Below are 26112 nucleotides of genomic sequence, written 5' to 3'. Positions count from 1 at the left end.
GAACCGTTTAGACTTTAGATCACTTTTTGTACATTTTCCCCCCATTTCAAGGGAGCAAAAGTACTGGGACAAATTCACTTGTATGTGTATTAAAGAAGTCAAAAGTATTTTGTCCCACATGCATAGCACACAACGAATACACCATGCTTGTGACTACACGTTTATTGGATGCATTTGCTGTTTGTTTAGGTTGTGTTTTAGATTATTTTGTGCCCAAATGAAATAAATGGTAAATAATGTATTGTCATTTTGGAGTCACTTTTATTGTAAATAAGAATAGAATGTTTCTAACGCTTCTACATTAATGTGGATGCTACCATGAATGAATCGTGAAAAATGATGACTGAGAAAGTTACAGACGCACAAATATCATACCCCCAAGACATGCTAACCTCTCACCATTACAATAACAGGAGAAGCTAGCATTTTTGGGGGGTATGATATTTGTGCGTCTACAACTTTCTCACTCATCATTATTCACGATTCATTCACGGTACAGTAGCATCCAGATTAATGTAGAAGTGTTTAGAAACATTCTATTCTTATTTACAATAAAAGTGACCCCAAAATGACACCCAAAAGGTTTTGTCCCTCACACTTCTAAAACCAATGTTGCACCCCTGAGTGTATGTTTTTGCTTGCAGGGTGCTGTAGATATAACGCCTAAATATAGAAAAGAAGAAAACTGTGAAGCCTTCAGGAGATTTCGAAGGGTGCTAATCACCACCAGAACCATGGGATCACTTACCCACAATCACTTGCTCCACTCAAGTCATCATTGAATACCAGTGAAGAAAGGGCAGAAGAGAAACAGAGTTAGAAGGTTGAACAGTCACTACAAACCGAGAAAGAGGATGAGATATCTCACATGGCAGAGGGGAAGTGAATGTCCAGAGTTGGGGATGGTGTTGATCTGATCCAGGGACCCGGATCAGTGTAGGGGGTGGCCCAGTCATCTGCGAACCATGTCTCCTTAGTCATGGTCCCTGGTCCCACACAGACACCCACTGCCATGGTGGATGAACCCAATCAACTGGGGGGGGTTATTGGGGCAGTCAACAGGCCCCACCTCTGTGCTCTCCCCATTGTTTTTTGATGTTTGTGGGGGTTAAACAACTTCACCATCCCTTCCTTGAATACATCCTCCCACCTCTGTGCTGAATGTTGAGATGGTGTGCTGTTTAAAAGTAGTATGGGGATGTGAGGTTGACGGTAGGGCCATGGGCCTTGGGTATGGGATTCTGGGACCTGCTGTATGATGTCTTGAGAGGAACATAAAACGACACTATATACAAGAGAGGGACAGCTGCTGTGTTCAAAGGCCATAATCAGTCACAAAGAAGTGGAAGATATTGAGATAATGTGAAAATGTGCTGCATGTAGCAGGGGCTGAGATGCAGTTTTACAGCTGAGTTTGTGGGTTTCAGAAGTCGAGTAGAGGGTAAGTGTGCAAAGTAAACCACAGAATGACGAGGTGTGCCAGAGTTCATGTGTGTCCCCACCGCAGTCGCTTTGGAATGAGCACCTGCTGCATTTTCGCCTCAGCACTGCATCAGCTAGAGACTCACGCGCCAAAACACTGTCAGAGAATCAAAGTGTGGTTTACATAGCAGTTTTTCCCCCAGCTGGTTCCCACTTCATACTCATCTGTTGTTGATGCTTCTCTGTGCAAAAGCACGAGTTGCTTTTCGAGTCTGTAAGTCTGTTTTTCTCGAACTTCTCTCAGATATTCTGATCGCTCTGCCTCACCTTGTTCGTCCTTATCGTTGGCTCACAGACAAAAATATATTGTTTCGTTTAAGGGAACTCTCTCTCGCCATTTCTCAAAAACTGAAGGAAACTAAAGTAAATGGACCTGATAGGTTTACAAATGTGACAGTGGTAAATTCGAGTCACTTCCACTGGTTCTGGCCTACAGGCCTATTCTATTTTGGGAACAGATGGATATGACTTCACAAGATTATTTAAAGTATCCTAATGGGCAAAAACTGTTTGAATCAACTTTCTTTCCAAGTCATTTCAACGCAAAAGATCTATGTGATGGTGAGCATGCATGCCCCCGTCGACATCAACAGGGCTGCAGTGGAGTGGTGGGTCGAGAGCTTCAAGTTTCTTGCATGTCCAAATCACTAAGGACTTAAAATGGCCCACGCGCACAGTCACGAAGAAGGCGCCACAGTGCCTCTTCCCCCTCAGGAAGTTAAAAAGTTTTTTTTTTTGACTGGATGCATCACTGTTTGGTATGACAACAGCACCACCTTCAATCGCATTGCACTACAGAGGGTGGTGCGGACAGCCCAGCACATCACTGGGGCCGAGGTCCCTGCCATCCAGGACCTCTATATCAGGCAGTGTGAAAGGAAGGCCCGGAAAGGCCACCCAAGCCATAGACTGTTATCTCTGCTTCTGCACGGCAAGCGGTACCGGTGCATCAAGTCTGACGCCAAATGGCTCCTGAACAGCTTCTGTCCCCAACAGTAGCGATATGTGGGTAAAACCAGTGGGAAGCCAAGCCAGAAAAAAAATATATTACAGCCTATGTGTTGTGATAATTACATTGTTTGCTCTATAACTTAATAAGAAGACACAGTGGCAGAATAAATTCAACAAAACCTTTGTTTCATCACAAAACTGGAGAACAACCTCTGTCCAGTAAAGTCCACAAAGCATATTGCATGTATCAAATAGTTACATGTCCTACAGCATGGTCAAGAAAGTTAATGTTTCCAACATTTTTGGACTAGTAAACAACTATTGATTTAGAACCACGGAGAGTTACTGCAAGTTGCAAAGAACTCAGGAACTGCCTCCACTATTCCAGCACCATTTCAACTTCAACATATAAACATATGAATGCGATGACCAACTGGCAAGTGTCTTCACTGACATTTTCAACCTCTCCCTGACCGAGTCTGTAATACCTACATGTTTCAAGCAGTCCACCATAGTCCCTGTGCCCAAGGAAGTGAAGGTAACCTGCCTAAATGATTACCGCCCCGTAGCACTTACATCGGTAGCCATGAATTGCTTTGAAAGGATGGTCATGGTTCACATCAACAGCTTTCTCCCGGATACCCTAGACCCACTCCAATTGCATACCGCCCCAACAGATCCACAGATGATGCAATCTCAATCGTACTCCACACTGCCCTTTCCCACCTGGACAAAAGGAACACCTATGTGAGAATGATATTCATTGACTACAGCTCAGCGTTCAACACCATTGTGCCCACAAAGCTCATCACTAAGCTAAGGACCCTGGGACTAAACACCTCCCTCTGCAACTGGATCCTGGACTTCCTGACGGGCCTCCCCCAGGTGGTAAGGGTAGGCAACAACACGTCTGCTAGGCTGATCCTCAACACTGGGGCCCCTCAGGGGTGCGTGCTTAGTCCCCTCCTGTACTCCCTGTTCACCCACGACTGCGTGGCCAAACACGACTCCCACAACTTCATTAAGTTTGCTGACAACACATCAGTGGTAGGTCTGATCACCGACAACGATGTTACAGCCTGTAGGGAGGAGGTCAGAAACAACAATCTCTCCCTCAATGTGAGCAAGACAAAGGAGCTGATCGTGGACGACAGGAAAAGGCGGGCCTAACAGGCCCCCATTAACATTCACGGGGCTGTAGTGGAGCGGGTTGAGAGTTTCAAGTTCCTTTGTGTCCACATCACCAACAAACTATTATGGTCCAAACACACCTAGACAGTAGTGAAGAGGTCATGACAACACCTTTTCCCCCTCAGGATACTGAAAAGATTTGGCATGGGTCCCCAGATCCTCAAAAAGTTCTACAGCTGCACCATCGAGATCATCCTGCTCGGTATCTGGCTGTAAGGCGCTACAGAGGGTAGTGCGTACGGCCCAGTACATCACTGGGGCCAATCTTCCTGCCACCCAATACCTAAACACTAGACGGTGTCAGAGGAAAGCCCAAAACATTGTCAGAGTCTGCAATCACCCAAGTCATAGACTGTTTTCTCTGATACTGCACGGCAAGCGGTACCGGAGCACTAAGTCTAAGACCAAAAGGCACTTTAACAACTTCTACCCCCACGCCATAAGACTGCTGAACAATTAATCAAATGGCCACCGGATTATTTATATTGACACCCCCCCTCCTACTCGCTGTTTATTATCTATGCTTAGTCACTTCACCCCTACCTACATGTACAAATTACCTCGACTAACCTGTACCCCCACACATTGACTTGGTACTGGTACCCCATGTATATGGCCTCGTTATTGTTATTTTATTGTGTTGCTTTTCATTATTTTTTACTTTAGTTTATTTGGTAAATATTTTCTAAACTCTTTCTTGAAATGCACTGTTGGTTAAGGGCTTGTAAGTTAGCATTTAACGGTAAGGTCTACACGTATTCGGTGCAAGTGATAATTAGAGTTTGATTTGATAATCTAATCACCTATGCTTAGTCTAATACAGTGTCAACTAAAAGATACCAAAAACAATTAAGGCCAATGGTAGCTAAATATGATGTGGCTGTCCATGGTTCTGTGTGTGAGTGTTTGTGCATTCGTGCAAGTAGAAAAACATGTTGACTCAACCTACTTGAAGAGAAACGGCAATGCCATCGTCCTCTCATTCACATTGCCGAAACGATCAGTCTGTCATACAGTACACACTTTTATTTTTTGTTGTCCTAGTCTACCTGGCTAAAATGCTTCTTTTTTTAACCTATATTTAACCAGGCAAGTCAGTTAAGAACAAATTCTTATTTTCAATGACAGCCTAGGAACAGTGGGTTAACTGCCTGTTCAGGGGCAGAATGACAGATTTGTACCTTGTCAACTCAGGGGTTTGAACTTGCAACCTTCCGGTTACTAGTCCAACACTCTAACCACTAGGCTAGCCTAACTTTTCTTCGTGTGCAAAGTTAGCTAGTTAGCGTTAGCCTTCTACATCCAGCTACATAATGACCATCCAACCTCAGTCCGGGTGCACAATGTATTTTATGGTTGGATCAGAATCGTCGTTATAATCATTGGCCAGTACAGAGAATTAAGAAAAAAAAACACAAGTCCAAATCCCTATCTCCATCCATGGCTAATTTAGAAAAGGGGCCAATTTTAGCTAGCTAGCTAGCCAATGGAGGGCAACAACACAATGAGATGCATCAATTCAAGTTGTTTCTATCAATGACAAATTTCTCTGTGATAGGCTTGAAGCCAAATTGGCTTCACTTGACACCTTTTTTGGGTGCGCCAGGACCGTTCACAGTTTAGCTCAATGCTGTATGGCTTTTATTTTATACTTTTTTTTATCAAGGGAGGCCAAATGCTCGCTGGCTTCCCTTGCATTCAAGGCTACGAGCCGTAAGACTGCTAAATAGCTAACAGAATGAATGCCCAGACTGTGTTGACCCTTGTATTTTATTTACATTCATGCACTCTTTATTTAGATTGTCTCTTTGCACACTCACAGGACTCTACTCACTCACGCACACTCCGACACACACATAACATGCACACACACTCACATACAATCATACTTTACGCTGCTGCTACAATGTTTATCATATATCCTGATGCCTAGTCACCTTACCCCTACACATGTTTACCTCTATCACTCCAGTATCTCTGCAAATTGTACATATGGTATTGGAACTGACTCTGTATATAGCTTCTTACTTTCCTGTGTTCTTATCTTATTTCTTATTTTTATTTCTTCTGTTTTTGTTCTACATTATGTTATTTGTAGTCCTACACATTTCCATCCACAGTTTCTATATGAGTAAAGCATTGGAGGCTGGTGGGAGGAGCAATAGGAGGGCGAGCTCATTGTAAAGTCTGGAATGGAATATGGTTCCCATATGTTTGATGTGTTTGATATGCTTTCCATTTATTCCAGTCCAGCCATACAATAAGCCCATCCTCCTATAGCTCCTCCCACGAGCCTCCTCTGGAGTAAAGTCATGCCGTATAAAAAATATATAATGACAGCTGTGTTGGGAACAGGTACAGTGTGGGGGGGGGTTATAATTTGATTTACATAACACACTTACCACTTTGAGGATGCAAAATATATTTTTTTTTGTGAAACAAACAAGAAATTGTTATCCACGTTATCCACTAAATTGTTATCCACGTCGGCACCAATGATGTTAGGATGAAACAGTCAGAGGTCACCAAGCGCAACATACTGTAGCTTTAGCGTGTAAATCAGCTACAACGGTGTCGGCATCGAATAATTGTCTCTGGCCCCCTCCCAGTTAGGGGGAGTGATGAGCTCTACAGCAGAGTCTCACAACTCAATCGCTGGTTGAAAACTGTTTTCTGCCCCTCCCAAAAGATAGAATTTGTAGATAATTGGCCCTTTTTCTGGGACTCTCCCACAAACAGGACCAAGCCTGGCCTGTAGACGAGTGACTGACTACATCCTAGCTGGAGGGGTGCTCTCATCTTATCTACGAACGTAGACAGGTCTCTAACTCCCCTAGCTCCACAATGAAATAGGGTGCAGGCCAGGCAGCAGGCTTAGTGGAGTCTGCCACTAGCACAGTCAGTGTAGTCAGCTCAGCTATCCCCATGGAATAAATGTTGTGGATCTTAATGTTCGGACCACCATTTTATTACGTTTGCAATCGCAACAAATAGTCTGCTCAGACCCCAACCAAGTAGCATCAAAAGTCATGCTATAAATTCTCAGACAACCCAAAGATTCCTTGATGCCCTTCCAGACTCCCTCTGCCTACCCAAGAATGTCAGAGGACAAAAATCAGTCAACAACCTAACTGCGAAACTCAATTTAACCTTGCACAATAGCCTTGATGCAGTTGCACCCCTAAAAACAAAAAACATTTGTTATAAGAAACTAGCTCCCTGGTACACAGGAAAAACCCGAGCTCTGAAGCAAGCTTCCAGAAAATTGGAACGGAAATGGTGCCACACCTGTTATGCAGGTGAATGAGGACCCAAAAGCGACTTGGCGAAAACAGAGTCTTTATTCCAGTAAAGGAAATAACTCCTAGACAAATCAGAGCAGAAAACAAAACATAAAAAACTAATTCCACTCGTAGTGACGAGGACAGACTGGAGACTCGACCATAAACTGTAGGTTGCCTCGGGAAGGCACCGACCGTAGCAGACTCAGACACCTGCTCACACGCAGCATCTGAGGGAAACAAGACACAGCACGGCGAACAATATACAAGGATCCGACAGGACAGAAACGGAAAACAAGGGGAGAAATAGGGACTCTAATCAGAGGAAAAGATAGGGAACAGGTGTGGAAAGACTAAATGATTGATTAGGGGAATAGGAACAGCTGGGAGCAGGAACGGAACGATAGAGAGAAGAGAGAGAGGGAGGAAGAGAGAAAAAAGGGAACGAACCTAAAAAGACCAGCAGGGGGAAACGAACAGAAGGGAAAGCATAATGACAAGACAATATAAGACAAAACATGACAACACCAAACTGGAAGTCTTCCGACTAGCTTGGAAAGACAGTACCAAAGAGCCCTCACTGCTGCTCGATCATCCTATTTTTCCAACTTAATTGAGGAAAATAAGAACAACCCGAAATGTATTTTTGATACTGTCGCAAAGCGAACTAAAAAGCAGCATTCCCCAAGAGAGGATGGCTTTCACTTCAGCAGTAATAAATTCATGAACTTCTTTGAGGAAAAGATCATGATCATTAGAAAGCAAATTACGGACTCCTCTTTAAATCTGTGTATTCCTCCAAAGCTCCATTGTCTGAAGTCTGCACAACTCTGCCAGGACCTAGGATCAAGAGAGACACTCAAGTGTTTTAGTACTATATCTCTTGACACAATGATGAAAATAATCATGGCCTCCAAACCTCCAAGCTGCATACTGGACCCTATTCCAACTAAACTACTGAAAGAGCTGCTTCCTGTGCTTGGTCCTCCTATGTTGAACATAATAAACGGCTCTCTATCCACTGGATGTGTACCAAACTCACTAAAAGTGGCAGTAATAAAGCCTCTCTTGAAAAAGCCAAACCTTGACCCAGAAAATATAAAAAACTATCGGCCTATATCGAATCTCCCATTCCTCTCAAAAATGTTAGAAAAAGCTGCCTTCTTGAAGACAAAACAATGTATACGAAATGCTTCAGTCTGGTTTTAGACCCATCATAGCACTGAGACTGTACTTGTTAAGATAGTAAATGTCCTTTTAATGGCGTCAGACCGAGGCTCTGCATCTGTCCTCGTGGTCCTAGACCAGAGTGCTGCTTTTGATACCATCGATCACCACATTCTTTTGGAGAGATGGGAAACCCAAATTGGTCTACACGGACAAATTCTGGCCTGGTTTAGATCTTATCTGTCGGAAAGATATCAGTTTGTCTCTGTGAATGGTTTGTCCTCTGACAAATCAACTGTAAATGTTGGTGTTCCTCAAGGTTCCGTATTAGGACCACTATTGTTTTCACTATATATTTTACCTCTTGGGGATGTCATTCGAAAACATAATGTTAACTTGTTACTCCTACCCCCTACTTTTTCGAACATTCTGTTAAAAATCGCGCAACAATTCAGCGCCCTGCTACTCATGCCAGGAATATAGTATATGCATATGATTAGTATGTGTGGATAGAAAACACTCAGACGTTTATAAAACTGGTTAAATCACGGCTGTGACTATAACAGAACGTGCGTTTCATCGAAAAGTGCAGGAAAATCTGATCACTGAAAATGGGAAAATATATCCATGCGCCACTTCAACCCATTGTTAAACGTGATCCACATTAAATGGGGCCGAGGTTGCAATACCTACAGCTTCCACACGATGTCAACAGTCTTGTCGTTTGCCTACGATTTGTTTCTTGGTCAAACAGACACAAGACAGCGCAGTTCTTCTGGTCTCCGACCGGATATTTTGGTTGAGATTTACCTGGACATTATTTCCAGACGTACAGCTATAGAATATACATCGCCTCGTGAACAATTTGATCACTTATTAACGTTTACTAATACCTAAAGTTGCATTACAAAAGTATTTCGAAGTGTTTTGTGAAAGTTTATAGTCAACTTTTTTAATTTAAAAAAATGACGTTACGTTATAAAACGCTATTTTTTTTGTTGATCACACAGTCTTCATAGATCGATATCTAGGCTATATATGGACCGATTTAATAAAAAAAAAGACCCAATAGTGATGTTTATGGGACATTTAGGAGTGCCAACAAATAAGATGGTCAAAGGTAATGAATGTTTTAGATTTTATTTGTGCGTTTTGTGTAGCGCCGACTATGCTAATTATTTTGTTTACGTCCCCTGCGGGTCTTTTGGGGTGTTACATGCTATCAGATAATAGCTTCTCATGCTTTCGCCGAAAAGCATTTTAAAAATCTGACTTGTTGCCTGGATTCACAACGAGTGTAGCTTTAATTCAGTACCCTGCATTTGTATTTTAATGAAGGTTTGAGTTTTAACGAGTGCTATTAGCATTTAGCGTAGCGCATTTGCATTTCCAGATGTCTAGATGGGACAGTAGTGTCAGGTAGGAGCAAGATTAACTTTCACTGCTATGCAGATGACACACAGCTGTACATTTCAATGAAACATGGTGCAGCCCCAAAATTGCCCTCGCTGGAAGCCTGTGTTTCAGACATAAGGAAGTGGATACTTGTTCTAGGTCCCAAGAAACAAAGAGATCTTCTGTTGGATCTGACAATTAATCTTGATGGTTGTACAGTCGTCTCAAATAAAACTGTGAAGGACCTCGGCGTTACTCTGGACCCTTGATCTCTCTTTTGACGAAGATATCAAGACGGTTTCTAGCACAGCTTTTTTCCAATTACATAACATTGCAAAAATCAGGCATTTTCTGTCCAAAAATGATGCAGAAAAATGTTTCCATGCTTTTGTTACTTCTAGGTTAGACTACTGCAATGCTCTACTTTCCAGCTACCTGGATAAAGAACTAAATAAACTTCAGTTAGTGCTAAATACAGCTGCCAGAATCCTGACTAGAATCAAAAAAATTGATCATTTTACTCCAGTACTATCTTCCTACACTGGCTTCCTGTTAATGCAAGGGCTGATTTCAAGGTTTTACTGCTAACCTACAAAGCATTATTATTGTGCCTCCTATCTTTCTGATTTGGTCCTGCTGTTCATACCTACACATACGCTACAGTCACAAGACGCAGGCCTCCTAATCTCCGTCCCAGTCTCAAATCTCTAGAAGACTGATGTTTGGGGTCTCCCACATACCTTTTGGCGAACACCAAACGTGTTTGTTTATTTTTTTCTTTAAGCAATGGCTTTTTTTCTGGCCACTCTTCTGTAAAGCCCAGCTCTGTGGAGTGTACAGCTTAAAGTGGTCCTATGGACAGATACTCCAATCTCCCCTGTGGAGCTTTACAGCTCCTTCAGGGTTATCTTTGGTGTCTTTCTTGCCTCTATGATTAATGCCCTCCTTGCCTGGTCCGTGAGTTTTGCTGGGCAGCCCTCTCTTGGCAGGTTTGTTGTGGTGCCGTATTCTTTCTATTTTTTAATAACAGATTTAAATTGTGCTCCGTGGGATGTTAACAGTTTTGGATATTGTTTTATAACCCAACCCTGATCTATACTTCTCCACAATTTTGTCTCTGACCTGTTTGGAGAGCTCCATGTTCTTCATGGTGCCGCTTGCTTGGTGATGCCCCTTGCTTAGTGGTGTTGCAGACTCTGAGGCCTTCCAGAACAGGTGTAAATATACTGAGATCATGTGACACTTACATGGAACCCAAACTGGCAGTTCGCGTGCGCCATCGTGCACTACCGTGCATAAATGTATTTTGTCCCCCTACACCAAACGTGATCACGACACACAGGTTAAAATATCAAAACAAACTCTGAACCAATTACATTAATTTGGGGACAGGTCGAAAAGCATTAAACATGTATGGCAATTTAGCTAGTTAGCTTGCACTTGCTAGCTAATTTGTCCTATTTAGCTAGCTTGATGTTGCTAGCTAATTTGTCCTTGGATATAAACATTGAGTTGGTACAATTTTATAAATGCCGACAGATAATATGTTCATTGCCATGTTGGGATCTTTTGGTGTAGGTAAAATTAGTTAATGCGAGAAATGGTGGTAGAAACATCTTAATGCCCTAATAGCCAGTGAATTTGGAGTCACGAGATGATATGGTGTGTGGTCCCTCCCACTATGACTCGAGAAACCATGCAGTTTATTAGGCTACAGATTAAATAAATGATGATGAACTTCACAGGGTGGTGAAAGTGCACACTGATTTTGATGCTCCTTTCCATAAAACATTGAAGGTCTTATTCTGGTGTCATTGTCTGGCTCCTATCCATAATAATCTAATCATGTAGACTTGCCTAACCTCTCACAGTGTTGCCAATTTAGCAACTTTGTCGCTATATTTAGCGAGTATTCAGAACCCTCTAGCGACACATTTTCAAGAGGCGACAAGCAACAAATCTATCAACTTTTTATGGTGTTATTGTAGACTTTTGGAGACTGACGTGAAAGCACGCATCGTTCTTACTCTTCTCAACCAGCAGTTGGTGCTGCCGTGGGCCCCACCCCCGTCCCAAAGCACTCACAGGCGGCCCAGTCCTCTCGCAACAGTCCCTCCCAGCTGCAGTCAGAGCAAGATATGTTCACCCCTCCGCGTCCAGAGTGCAAATGAATCATGCATGCGGGAAGCCGCCGCTGGCTGATCCCACCCTGGATTACATTAAAAAAACAATTAACCTGAATTAGGGCCAGACTAGTTACCATAATTTTCTCACATTGCCATGGTCACTTATTTCTATTGTCTCTTTTTGGTCCATTTAGATTGTTAATGTAGATGTAAAAATGTAAAAAAATGTTATGGTTAAAAATTGTAATGTTTTATTGTGACTTGTTGTAGGCTCCTAAGTGTACCATAAGGTTAAAAAATCATTAAAAAACTATGTAACTCCGCCAGTGTCTCTTTTGGGTCACTTTTGCCGGTCCCAAGCCTGGATAAAAGAGGGTTGGAATTGTGACATTTAAGAAAACAAGAATCGACAGAAGAAAGTTCATTTGGAGTTCTAAACATATTTAGGGTGTTTTTTACTCACTTTTAGTCTCTCCCACGACATTATCACAATTACATGCACATGGCCAATTATGCAAATTTGGTGACTTTTAGGACAGCCAATAGATACTTTCCTTACTGAGGAGTTGGCAACACTGACCTCACAGACTTCCCGCACTGTATCTACGAGCTGTTGGCTAACTATCAGGAGAGTTGAAATGTGATGGAACTTTAGATTTTTATTCAGTACATTAAAACTTAATGAAAATCTGTCGCCAATTGGATGGAAACCTAGCTATGGAGATAAGATTACTGCATTGTTGGGTTTGGAGCTAGCAAGAAAGGCATTTCAATGTACTTGTGCACGTGACATTACAACTTGAAACTTGAATTCACCTCAGTTGACAACTCAACCAAATGTAAATCCAAACTAGACGTTGAACTGACGTCAGTGCCCAGTGGGCAGCTTCTCTTACTTCACAACACAAAAAGCAGGACAACAGCTCACAGCACAAGTACACTTTCTCACATATGTTTTTTTTATAATCATATCAAAATAGAATTAAGTGGCCATTATCACAACATTCATTTTTTGATAACTCATAACAAAACAGACAATAACTAATTACAGTTGAAAGAAGGCATTATGACACATGCCACATTTTCAATATTTAAAATAAGTTTGTCTGGTAGTTAGGCTATTTGAAGTGAGAACACGTTACCTGACAGTGGACCAGCAGTGGCCCACACACAAGCACTGAGCTGGGTTGCTTGACACATCTGGCCCATGCTGCTTTTAACGTCTGACACTTTTATCGGGGCACTTCTTCTCTTCAAATTGTAGTGTTAGATTATACACCAAATAAATGAAATAAAGCAACGCAGCCTCAGGATACAGAAGGTCTGATGCTCTACTGTTCCCTATGCAGACAAGGACTGGTTAGCAGTGAGCATTAAGAATAAGGGACTATCTGATTTATGGACTCATGAGTGTTAGCGATCAAATACATAAATATGATTCTGTTCACATACTTACATATACTCTCACACGGGCATACACACACACATATTGCACACACGCGCAAGCACAGACAGGCACATACACACGCACAACCACACTGACACACAGAGCTATACAACAACACAAAGTCATTACCATAACCTGTCGATCATACAGACAGTGAATGGCAGGCAACACCTTTTCCCCTTTTTCAAAGCTTTTCTTTGTAGTTACATTGGGCTCAATTCGATCAGATCCGTGTCCGCTTTAGCCAACATTCCCATGGCGGTTGTTTTGGCAGTGTCAGAGGTGGAACTGAGTCCCCGGCGTTAATACCTAAAGCGGACATTGCCATTGGCTGAGTCTCACGACCAGAAACCCTATGCATCCTTGTTACCAGGTTGGAACACTGGAATGTGAGATGTAATCTACACCTCCATTAGGATGATGAAAATCCCATCATTTGATTAATCAGTTTTCAACCTGAGCGTAATTATTTATATATAGCCGACACTTTCGTGTTCTGAACTTCGGGCCAATTTGACAGCTCCAATGCAGTTCCTCCTCTGACACAGCCAAAACATAAGGCTTGATCTGATTGAATCTGGGCTATGGTCTGTGCGTACAAAGGCTGACAGCTCAAATTCTATTGAGACCGGAAAAGGGATCGATATTCAACCCCCCGAAATGCTTCATATGCAGTAATCCTATTAAAAATTAAGACATGAGACCTATGTGATATAAGGAATAAATAATGTTAAAGACAGACATAAAGGTGTAATGCAACCCTGTTTTTAGCACCTTGCATCTTGTTTTAATCCCATTCTCCGAAAGAAGTGTGGAAGCCTCGGCTGAACATGAGAATGCAAACCTGTGCATTGTTGTTGATGGAATTCCAGTGTTTTAGATCAAATTAAATACAATTAAATATGTGTATAGAAAAACGAGATTCTACATTGTGTAACTATTGAGACATGCAATATCTTTGCTGCGTAGTTCTATTGACCTTCCTTAGTGTAGGAATAGACAAGAACTTATAGAGCAGCTTAAGCACAATTGTAGGGATACTGCACACATCAGTCAAGACTACCAGTCATTCTAACAGTCCTAGCTCATATAAATGTCATCATTTCTTTCCCATTGTCCCTGTAATATATGCTTGCCATGGTATTTTCCCGGTCCTCTATCATTGTACCTTTCTAGTCCGAAAAATAAAATGTCTTCTTCCATGTCAGAACCCAGTAAGCAACATTTTTGAAATATGTATTTTTTTAAAGTCTTTTCAAAGGAAAAAACAACATCTTGTGCTCATAGGGAAATGGGAGATTTGGACTGACATAAAAATGCTCTCTCTCTTTGGTCTTCTTGACAAGCATGATCTGTCCACTTCTTGGGATAATAAACCATGCCTTGGATGAGAATGTGAAGAGTTTTTAACCGACTTGATCTCTACTGACTGGAGTGGTTTACTATGCTGTTCAAAAGTCACGAGGGAGGTCCAATAGCACTGAGTCCAACGACAGTCCAACATCCTTGTGAACGTTCCAACGTTCATCCAGTGTTCCGATGATATCTCCCAAAGTTCTAATGTTGTTCCAAAGATCTGTTCCAAAGTTCTAATGTGGTTTGAATGTTCTGTTACGACGTTCCAACTTTCTTGATCCGACTAGAGAAACATCTTTTTTTTAATAGGAGATCATCTTTTGATGGATCAGACATATGTTGATGGATCACCTTAGCCTCGTATGTATTTACATCCCATTCTTCTTGTCCCATATTTCTTTCCATCCAAGGGTTTGTTTTGGGTTCACCAGACAATCATTAGTACTATTAGGGAATACCTCACGGTCACAGGACGAGCAGGTTACTGACACTCGAATATTAACTCATAAGAAAGGAATGAACTGCTCGGTGTCGCCACTGGATTGTCCACAACAAACACAGAGAGCATCACTCCCTGGATGAGAAGGAGAAACAGAAAAATTGTTAAAATTGTTATATTCTAGACCAGGTAGAATATAGTTTTTGTATATGAATATACACTTTTCTGTGGAAAGTGTGTGGAAGGGTTGGGAAAGTATTTGAAAACTGTTTGCAAATACCTTGCCCAAAAAAGTATTTTAAATTGTTATTTGAAAGTACTTGGAAAGTATTTGTGGTATTTGAAAGTACTTGGAAAGTATTTGAATGGGTTTGGAAAGTATTTGTGTTAGGAAACCGTTTCTATCCGTTCTATCTCTCACCTTCAGAGAGATTGTAGGTTCTACATTAGCATTGCTCTCATTGCAGCCTTGCTGATACGCTTGCGGTTGTTCTTCCTCATTCTCTTCCTAGTTGGGCCGGGCCGAGCAGGTGGCCGGGGACCAGCCAGGACTGAGGGCGCTCGCGTCAAAGTGGGTGAAACTGTGTCTGGGAGAATAGGAGAATATTAGATTCAGATGATTTAACAGTTTGGAATACACATGAAACTGAGAAACATAAATCCAAAACACATATACACACACACAGACACAGCCACAGCCACACAGACACACACCACACACACACTTGCTAGCTCACAATGTTCTCTATCTACCTGTTCTTTGTGTGGTGGTTTGAGTTTGATGTTTATGATTAGGCCGATGGTACTGCTGCTCCTCTTCTTCTTGCTGTTGTTTCTGTTGCTCACGTCTCAGGAGCTCCTTCTCATCGTCCAGCCTCCTGTGGAGTAACAACAGCTCCTTCCTCTCCTCCTCCAGCTTCTCCTGTTCCAGTTGGAGAGCGTGCTGGAGGCTCCTCTCTGAATCAGGGGTCTCATTGTCTTTACGTCTTTGATCAGCTTCCTCAAGGGGAGGGAATCTGCTCTCGGGCCTCTGATTGGTTTCCTCCGTAGGATGGAATTGCTGTTCTGTTCTTTGATTGGCTCCCTCTCTGCTTTTGGTTTCCTCTGAGGAGGAGTTGGTCCCCTGTCGCTGTTGCTTTGATGTGTTGGTGCGTAGCGAGGGACTCTGTGTTTGTGTGGCTTGTCTCTGTGTCTCTTGGTCTCCCTCCTCTTCACTGAGGCTCAGACTACCCTGCTGCCTATCTCCCCTACTGACATTTCCCTCAGTAATGTTAAATAGCGAGTCCCCACGCGTCTCGACCCTGTCTCTCTTCTCGTGGTCAAGCTGTGCCATGTCGATGTCCATTGCGGTTGTAGTGTCGTTGACACTACTACTGTCTCTCCCCTCCTCCATGTCATCGTGATGTCGAGGTTCGGTCCACTCGTTATCCCCCAGCTGTCTGGTAGCGTTAAGCACCCACTGAGGATCCATTTTGTCATGGTCCAGCCCATAGCCCCCTTTCCTCTCCCCTGCGTCTGAGGAGGTGTCCTTGGGGTTCCAGTGCAGGTCCAGCAGGTCTTCCAGCTGGATCCTCTGGTTGTGCTTCAGCTCATCTCTGCGGTGCAGCTCCTCCTTGGATCTGGCCTTGGCTGGATGGCCCTCTCCTTTGTTGTCTTTCTGCTGTCTGCGGGGTGTGGACTTCTTCTTGGGGGCGGCCGGGGGACGAGGGGCGGGCTGGCAGCGACACTCCACGTGGTCGTGGACCGAGACGACTGCCTTGGAGTAGTTGGGCCGCTTGTCCACGTACTGGATCTTCATCACCTAGTGAGGAGGAGGAGGCGGGAGATTCAAAACGACTAAATCGCTTTTTATTTTTTATGACTAATCCTTTATTTGACCAGGTAGGCCTAAGTCAGCTGAGAACATTCTCTTTTACAGAAACAACCTGGGAAAAAGTTTCAGGGTAGAGGACAGGTGTTGAGATGGGGGGTGGTGTATATGTACCTGTAGGTGCCTGGTGTGGGTCAGCACGGGGACACACTGCAGGCTCTTGGTGTTGCAGCAGCCAGAGCATCGCTGTACCTCCACACAGGGAGGCCACAACATGAAGTTGGCGTTGCTGCGGTCCAACATGGCACGGGTCACCTCCATCACCTCTGTCCTCACCTTACATAGTGCCTGCTGAGCCGGCTGGGCGTCTGAGACAACAAAGACAGACAGACAGACAGACAGACAGACAGACAGACAGACAGACAGACAGACAGACAGACAGACAGACAGACAGACAGACAGACAGACAGACAGACAGACAGACAGACAGACAGACAGACAGACAGACAGACAGACAGACAGACAGACAGACCATTTAAAACCTCCCATATTACAGACAGGTTTCATAAGATGGGACAGTGTACATTAATCAGCAAATCAGACACATAATTGTAAATGTGCTGGAGCCTCAGGCTTAATGTTAAAAGCATACCATCTACACTGCTCAGTGCCTACAAAACAGCCAGCACATAGGCCTCAAAATGTATAAAACATTTTGTTTACACTAATTCTACTGAAGGTATATTACTTATGCTGTTTAAAGAAATCGCATGCTATTGAAACAGTGTATGCATGAATCTTCATACGTGCTGGAGTGTAACTTGGAGTTGCAAGTCATAAGGCGTTTGTTCAGCAAATAACTAATGAATCGCAATATGGTGACATACTTTATATGTTTCTTTACCACAACATGCATTACACAACTCATTTTGGATGAGATACAGCTGTCCAAAACCACCCAAGTCAACATGAGTGACGGAAATATGTGGAATTATAGCCTAGCGTCAGAGACTATGAGGAAGGTGAAAACTCACCCAGACTCCTTGGCAATCGGTTGCTAGTGTTGTTGGAGTGTTGTCCACTCGGCAAAATATTGTCCGAGAAATCCTCATCTGACAAAAAAATAATCCAATCCAATATTAGTTTACAGATCTAATCAGCTCGTTGCTTCAATTGTTTATTTTTAAAAAAAAATTTTTTAGGGGTTATGACTTTTACTCTCTCTGTGTGTATGTGTGTGTGTGTGCGCGTGCACGTGCATGCATCTGTGTACGGTGCATGTTTGTGTTTATGAGAGAGTTTGAGGCATTGTTTACAAGTTGAGCTTCCCCTTAATAGATGTCTGTTTGTGTGGGAATTTCTTTCTGTCATGACCTCATGTTTGTATGTTTTTGTATCTTGAGACACTGAATAGTTCCCTCTTTTGTTTCTCTTATCTCGTTGAGTTTGTATATAGTGTTGACTGTATGTGATGTTCGCTAATTCAATGATGGGAATATGTGTATCTATTTAAGAAGTCTTTCTGCCCTCTGTGTCACTGACGGTTTTGTCTGTTAGTCAGTCTGTGAGATTCTTTTTATAGTATTTACTGTGTGTGACGTCGGCCTGTCCCTGTTTGGGAATGAAATCTGGGCATCATGTGACAATAGTTTTCAATTTCTTTCCCTCAGTCTCTGTTGGTCAGGTTAGTTCATCTGAGAGAGCCTCCATCTCATGGCGTGACCAGTGTGTCTGGCTGGCTTGTGGTCCTGTACCGCTCAGTTGTTAGAGCATTAGGCTTCGGGAGCCAGGATGTGGGTTTGAATCCCAGGGCCACCCATACGTAAACATATATGCACCTATGACAGTAGGTTTCTTTGTAAAACCGATTCTGCTAAAATGCATATGCATGTTGATGAGTATCAGCATAGTACAACGTTAGAGATATTTACCTACGGAGTCACTGAGCAGCAACAGCTGCAGGTCCTCTATGGAAGAGATAGGGTTGCTCCTAACCAGCTCCACCAAACCTGGAGGGAGAGGATCCCCCTGAGAGAAAGAGATGAGACAGGAATAAAACTAGATTCTCCCAAATCAAATATTTTCTCAGCTTCCCCATTTATTCTGTGTAGATATGGAAGCATAGAGACAACAGCAGTGGTACATGTAGGCAGTGGTGTAAAGTACTTCAGTAAAAATATTTTAGAGTACTACTTAAGTAGTTTTGGAGGGTATCTGTACTTTACTTGACTATTTCTGAAATGTTTTATTTTTTACTTCACTACATTCCTAAAGAAAATATTGTGCTTTTTACTCCATACATTTTCCTTGACATCCAAAAGTACTGGTTACATTTGAAACGCTAAGCAGGACAGGAAAACGGTCCAATTCACACACTTATCAACAGAACATCCCTGGTCATCCATACTGCCTCTGATCTGGCAGACTCACTAAACACAAAAGCATTGTTTGTAAATGATGTGTTGTTATTATGAGTGTTGAAGTGTGCTCCTGGCTATCCAGGATATATATTTACATATTTATACATTTTAAAAACAAGAAGATTGTGCCGTCTGATTTTTATTATTTTCCTTTTGATACTTAAGTACATTTAAAACCAAATACTTTTAGACTTTTACTGGTGACCTTCACTTTTACTTGAGTCATTTTCTATTAAGGTATCTTTACTTTTACTCAAGTATGACAATTTTTCCACCACTGCATGTAGGTAGGTGTGGGTTCGGGTTAGGGGGTTACCCGACTTACCCCCCTAATCATTAATGAAACAAGAGGATGAAGGAAATGGCTGCTTTGATTCACAATGGCCACTAAGAGGGGGTGAATGACTATTGGCCTTGTGTCACCTCATCTGCTAATACTTAGGGGTCACAGGAGTCAGGAAGGGTTCAGGAAGTAGTGGGGGATGGAGTGATTGAGAGGAGGAGGAGGAGAGGTGGATCAGAACTGAGAGATAATGGAGGGATGGGTGAATAAAGGAGAAGAAGTTGCATCTATGGAGATATTAACTCTTGCTAGCTGGGTCTACCACTGTTTGACCTATTGGGTCCGAATCCCAGGTCTCATGCACACCACGATACAGAGTTAGCTCTCTGAGCTAATGCCGTTGGCATTCATTCAGGGAGCTATCACAAGTCGAACCACCTCTGTCCGTTACATTCATCCATTCAGTTTCTTGTGAGAATAAAACTAAGCCCTTTGGGGAGTGCTTTGAGGAGGAAGAAGCCATGCGTGAACGGCATTCACACACTATTAATGTACATAATGTACTTTTCCCCATTGTTGTTGGGCACTGAAGAAAGTCCAGCCATACAAAAGGAAAATGCCATGAGTTAAATTAACATCTCTATTTGTGTAGCAATGCCCCCGAGGAGCCATCCCAGTTATTTCCTCTCCTTGGCCCCAGTCTAAGGGCTGAGGCTCCAATGGCACCCTATTCCCTATTTAGTGCACTACTAGCAATGTCATTTCGGACGCACTCTAACTGTGCTGGCTGCGCATTATGGTCTGGGCCTTTGTTCATAGAGTGGCCGTTGCCATGGCGATTTGTGTCTGGGCGGGGAAAATTAAATAAACACTTCACCCCCTGCAACTGATGTAAACAGAAAATCATAACCTTCACCCTATAATACTGTAGGAATCCAGGAGTTACTCTGGTCCTAATTGGTGAACTCTAAATCAGAACTCTAAATCACACACACAAGTCAGCATCTGACTGGGTCACATCTGGAAGTTCTGGAACAGTCAGTGTCTTCTAAAATGTACTGTCATTCTTCTGATCACACAGACTGAGACAGGCACTTATTTTAGAGCCATCATGCAGTAGACCTCCATCTCTCTGAATAGAGATGGAAACAGAGACAGTCCCAGTCCCCGTATTTCATACATAGTGCACTTAACAGGGAATACATTGCCCCAGTGATGTTTAATGGGAAGTGGGTTGAGCTGAGGAATCCCAGGTACAGGCTATAGGAGTAGAGAGGTGAGGAATAAGGATACATGATTATGGGTCTAGTTTTGCTACCTGCCGGCATGCGAGTACACACACACAAACAAATGTACATACGGCTGCACATTCTCACATGCAATCCCTAAAACCATGCCTATGAGCACATGGTTTATGCATACGTTTATAGGAACACACACAAACACATTCAGACATTACATTATACAGCTAGAATCCATTCTGTGGGATTTAGTTGACTGAGGTAATTCCCTGATGGTATACCTCAAAGACACCTCATGTGATCACTAGCTACAGGCATGTACACCAATACATCACTGGATGGGAGGATGTATAGATAGAAGACAGAGGACTAGTTCGACTATACATTAACAACACTTTCTAATCAACCATTACTGCCACCTCCAACAACCTGTCCTCAGGGCAATTCGTATGATTTGGGACATTTATTTGCATCCCTCCAAGGCTGCCTCCAAAAGCCCAGTCTTTGACATGACAAATGTGGTGGAGAACACACACCACTGGCAGCTCTGGGAACAAGACACACTAGAGGACTGACTTGCCTAGTTAAATAAAGGTTGAGTATAAATAAATAAATAAATAAATAAATAAATAAATAAATAAAAAGGAAGTCATCGATCTGATAGCATGAAAGCAACTGAACGGCATTCTGGGAAACCCAGCAAAGAAGGGGTGGCGCCGCATTTCGCCCTGTTTAAACATCCATTTCCCATAACTGAAGACTGTGTGTGTATGTTGTTATGACCCACATAGTCAGAGCTTTGTTTCACTATAGTCTCTTCCGACAGCCGCTACTGCCCAATCCTGTGAACTTCCCAAAGATGGCCCGATGTACCTCAGTCGGGAGAGTATAGTGATTGCAATTGGGGCGGCAGGGTAGCCTAGTGGTTAAAGCATTGGACTAGTAACCAAAAGGTTGCAAGTTTGAATCACTGAGCTGACCAGGTACAAATCTGTCGTTCTGCCCCTGAACAGGCAGTTAACCCACTGTTCCTAGGCTGTCATTGAAAATAAGAATTTGTTCTTAACTGACTTGCCTAGTAAAATAAAGGTAAAAAAAAAAAAATGCCAGGATAGTCGGTTAAACTCTTGGGACCACTAGCATGTAAAATGCAAGTTGTCTTGGATAAAAGTGTCTGATAAATGGTATATATACACTTAGTGTACAAAACATAAAGAACACCTTCCTAACATTGAGTTGCACCCCCCTTTTGACCCCAGAACAGCCTCAATTCAGTGTGGCATGGACGCTACAAGGTGCCGAAAGCGTTCCACAGGGATGCTGGCCCATGTTGACACCAATGCTTCCCACAGTTGTGTCAAGTTGGCTGGATGTCCTTGGGTGGTGGACCATTCTTGATACACAAACTTGTGAAAAACCCAGCAGCATTGCTGTTCTTGAAACAAACCAGTGCCTACTGACATACCCCGTTCAAAGGCCTTTAAATATTCAGCATTGCCCGTCCACCCTCTGAATGGCACATATACACAATCCAGGTCTCAATTGTCTCAAGGCTTAAAAATGATTCTTTAACCTGTTTCCTCCCCTTCATCTACACTGATTGAAATCAATGTAACAAGTGACATCAATAAGAGATTATAGCTTTCACCTGGATTCACCTGGTCAGTCTAGGTAATGGAAAGAGCAAGTGTCCCTACTGTTTTGTACATTCTGTCTATATTAGTATTATATTCAAGTTAAGGGCCACTTTGGCCTCTTCTCAAGTCTCTCAAAATGAGACCCTCAAACTTGAATTATATCTCCTCTTTTAAAAGATATAAGCCATAATGGGGACGGGACTCATCATGGTTTAATTCACCATGCACTTAACATGTGTGTCATATGCAGGACGTATCCCGAGGAAGGAACTTCTAGGACACTCGCTGTGTATGCTACGATACAAAGTACATCCAATCGACTCCAGCAGTCAAGACGAGACCCCTCTCCCCTTGAGTTGAACACATTTCTTCCTATTCTTTTTAACCGTCACCGTGTGTATTAAGGCCCCCGGCACCACGATTCAAGACAATGGTCAGCCGTAGCATAATCAGAATGATTTATAGTTGTGTTGCTGTGACAAGCGCTCATCCTATTGCTAGCCTGTCAAATATCCTGTGGACACACACACACACACACATTTGGCCTTGCTTTAGCTCCCAGGCGTGTTTCGTGATGGGTCTGGTGAGATTTTAGATGGCCTTCGGCCTTCCACTCATATGATGTTTATCAACAGGTTTATGCGTTTAGGCCCATGTTGAGCATGAGCACGTGGACAAGAATTGGAGGAAAGATTGTTATTTTCACTTAGGGATTCCGGACTATAAGACGTTTAGGTTCTGTAGACGGGTCTGCCATGTGCTGTAACTGTTCCATGGTTACCTTGTCAAGCAGGGCCCAATCGGATGTCCTCACCATGAGGCCCTCACAGCCTGAAGTGAAACTTAGGACTGTTTCAAATCAATTGTATGTAGAGCATTAAAGCCATGAGGTGAGCTGTCATAAGGTGTGGTTCGGAGGATGAGCAGTTTAACTTACAAGACGCAGCTTAATTAATCAACAATAACAAGTGCACATGTGGTTTTATGCCACAAACATACACTAAGTGGAGGGGTGAGGGGCCTGGTTCACATTTATTTTGTACAAAACATTACTGAATGTAACAAGTTGGGGCCTTTTGTTTGGAGAGCACACAAGCCCTAGTGCACACATTGTTAAAATACAATGACCCTGAAATTCAACAATGGTCTATAATTGGGGCCCGGTGTCAAATATACTCAACAATGGTCCCTAATTTTACCATTCACAGTGAAATTAAACAAAGAAAATAAACGTAGCCTTTCAAATGAGCTAAACAGAAAAAACATATATTTGGCAACGGACTTTGGGCAATTAGGCTTACATTTGAATGAATTAATTGACTCATTGTCACATACCTCTGCGCTGCCCGACCGCAGACATGCCGCAAGCAACGCGAGCAGCTGAACCCGAACCCAAACCCACGAGCTCATCTTGCTGCCCAGGCTGGATTCTCCGCGATAGACCAAGCATTTATGGGAACAGCACGAGTCTCTCACTCAGCACTAGGCGTGGGGACAGCGGCTCGCTCTGTGGAATTGGAACTCCTTGCCTTGCAAGTGGACGGACACCTACACTTGTCGTCTCAGCAAAGTATCCAGTGAATTAGCAATTGTAGCCTGCTCAATGATACGCTTCCCACACAGAACGTCCACCCAGTTCGAAATTCCACTAGAGGAGTAAGGCGACTTTTTTAAAGATGATTTGGTCCATTTTCAATTGATGTCTTTAAATCCCCCAAGGAAGTGTTTGTGGTGTGTTCCAAACACAATAATCTCCTGCAGTCGGGATGATAGTCTCAGACTGTTTGGTATCACACAATTTAAAAATGTTTTTAAGACACCAGTCGATACATTAAAAGTCCAGGTGCGAAATTAAAACGCCCAATGTTATAGCCTATGGCTTTAAAATAAACATCTTACATTATCCTACAAAATAATCAATATAATGAGAAAAAAAATCTTCAAACATTTTAAGTTACTTGTATATATCAAACAAAGTTTACAAACAAACAATATTCTAGACTAGATTAGTAAAATGTTATTTATACTACACATTAAATACAGGCAAATGCTAGGTTATCCCTCGAGACATCAAAACTCTTCAAGTTGATTAAAATCCCTTTTTAGTTTCCTTTTTCCACGCGTTGTAGCCTACACGAGGTTATTCTCTCCTTATAACGCACGGCGCGCCTCTATATGGTACGTAGCCTACAATGGGTGTTTGCTGTCCGCTGCCTCGTCACAGGCTTATCAATATCCAAAGCTCTCTGTGGCACAGTGCGCTTCAGCCCTGTTCCCTCCTGATTACGCCTCTACCGCACTTGACCGGAGAGCAGATTTCCAAGAGTTTGTACAGTATCTCTCCCGCCCCCTGAAGGCAGGGCCATCATCTACACAAAAAAGGACTGACTGGGCTCTTGAGGGAAAGGTCTTAAAGGAGAAGTCTCGTGTGAGTTATTGCAAGGGTTTATGTCTGCAACCATGTATTATAAGCTGCAAATTCACACCGAAATGTGTGTCATAGATCTGTCATTCTCATTGAAAGCAAGTCTAAGAAGCTATACATCGGTTCTATATGTGCTCTATTTCTAAGCTTTTCTTCTTAAATTTAGTTTTTGCATCTTTTACTTTCGTTTTTGTACACCAGCTACAAACTGCTGAAAATACAATTATTTTGGTTATGGTAAATATATTTCACAGCGGTTTAGATGGTACAAAGATTCTCTACACTTCCTTACACTTGCTTTTTTTGTCACATAAACTGAAATTAGGTGAACTATTAGAATTTTAGCAACCAGAAAATGGCAGAGCGATTTCTACATATTTTTAATAGCCCATTAGCACAGATGTTTGAAAGTACAGTACACTGTAAAACAAATCATGTGATTGTCACAGTGAATTACTGTATAATCAGCAGTAACATACTTATAAACTGAATACAGTAGATTACAGTAAATTGCATTGCATTGTGGGAAAAATGTATATGTCAGGGAAATATTTGTTGTATTTTGGAATATCACTGTAAAAATTCTGCATAAAACACAGTAGCAGTTTACTTACTGTATTTGTGAATATTCCAATAAAAATGCCACACTCAAAGCTACAGGCAACAAAATCAAAGCAAATCCTCTAAAGCAAGACAGAAAACGTTTTTGCTTAATTGTTATTATAAATGGAATATTTATTCTTCGTTAATTAGTACAAGTCCAGGCAGACTAAATATCCCGAAGCTTCTGCACATGTGCAGATCATGTTCTGTGCAAGTGCATATTTTCTACTTTATGCAGAGAGAACAGGCTACTGAGGAGATGAATGCTTTTTTAAAAGTCAGATCAAAGCTGAATCAATGTCTGCAAGGTCACATAATGATAGTATTCTACATAACAGAACCAAATATTAATAGTGTAGTATAAGATTACTGTAAGACAACCATGAGACATCCCTGCAGAATCTGCAAACCAATTATTTTATCTCAGTCAGTTTCATGGGGATATACGCTACCGTTCAAAAGTTCGGGGTCACTTCGGAATGCCTTTGTTTTTGAAAGAAAAGCACTTTTTTGGTCTATTAAAAAAACATAAAATTGATAAGCAATACAGTGTTAATCTTGTAAATGACTATTTTTTTATGGAATATCTACAGAAGTGTAGAGGCCCATTATCAGCAACCATCACTCCTGTGTTCCAATGGCACGTTGTGTTAGCTAATCCAGGTTTATCATTTTAAAAGGCTAATTGATCATTAGAAAATCCTTTTGCAATGATGTTAGAACAGAGAAATTGCCAATAAGCTAAAAATCCCGTACACCGCTGTGTACTACTCCCTTCACAGAACAGTGCAAACTGGCACTAACCAGAATAGAAAGAGGAATGGGAGGCCCCGGTGCACAACTGAGCAAGGGGACAAG

At 42.3% G+C, this 26112-nt stretch overlaps 1 protein-coding gene across 2 annotated transcripts; it reads right to left on the bottom strand.

The window, feature by feature from the left end:
* Positions 1-12529: 12529 nt before the first annotated feature.
* On the bottom strand, positions 12530-24535 carry LOC124000204 (trichohyalin-like). 2 transcript variants are annotated; one of them, XM_046306407.1, is made up of 7 exons: positions 23562-24535; positions 18577-18673; positions 17680-17757; positions 16820-17013; positions 15589-16636; positions 15257-15422; positions 12530-14970 (listed from the first exon to the last, which is right to left on the bottom strand). In XM_046306407.1, the coding sequence occupies exons 1-6, from the start codon at positions 23634-23636 to the stop codon at positions 15277-15279; spliced, it is 1638 nt and encodes a 545-aa protein (XP_046162363.1). In that variant the 5' UTR covers positions 23637-24535; the 3' UTR covers positions 12530-14970; positions 15257-15276. The 2 variants fall into 2 exon arrangements, with proteins under 2 accessions (XP_046162363.1, XP_046162364.1); XM_046306408.1 differs by lacking the exon at positions 17680-17757.
* Positions 24536-26112: the final 1577 nt, after the last annotated feature.

Source organism: Oncorhynchus gorbuscha, linkage group LG16, assembly GCF_021184085.1.
Source record: "Oncorhynchus gorbuscha isolate QuinsamMale2020 ecotype Even-year linkage group LG16, OgorEven_v1.0, whole genome shotgun sequence".
Taxonomy (NCBI): Eukaryota; Metazoa; Chordata; class Actinopteri; order Salmoniformes; family Salmonidae; genus Oncorhynchus; species Oncorhynchus gorbuscha.
Note: the sequence above shows the minus strand (reverse complement) of the source record. Positions and strands in the feature narration are given on the sequence as shown.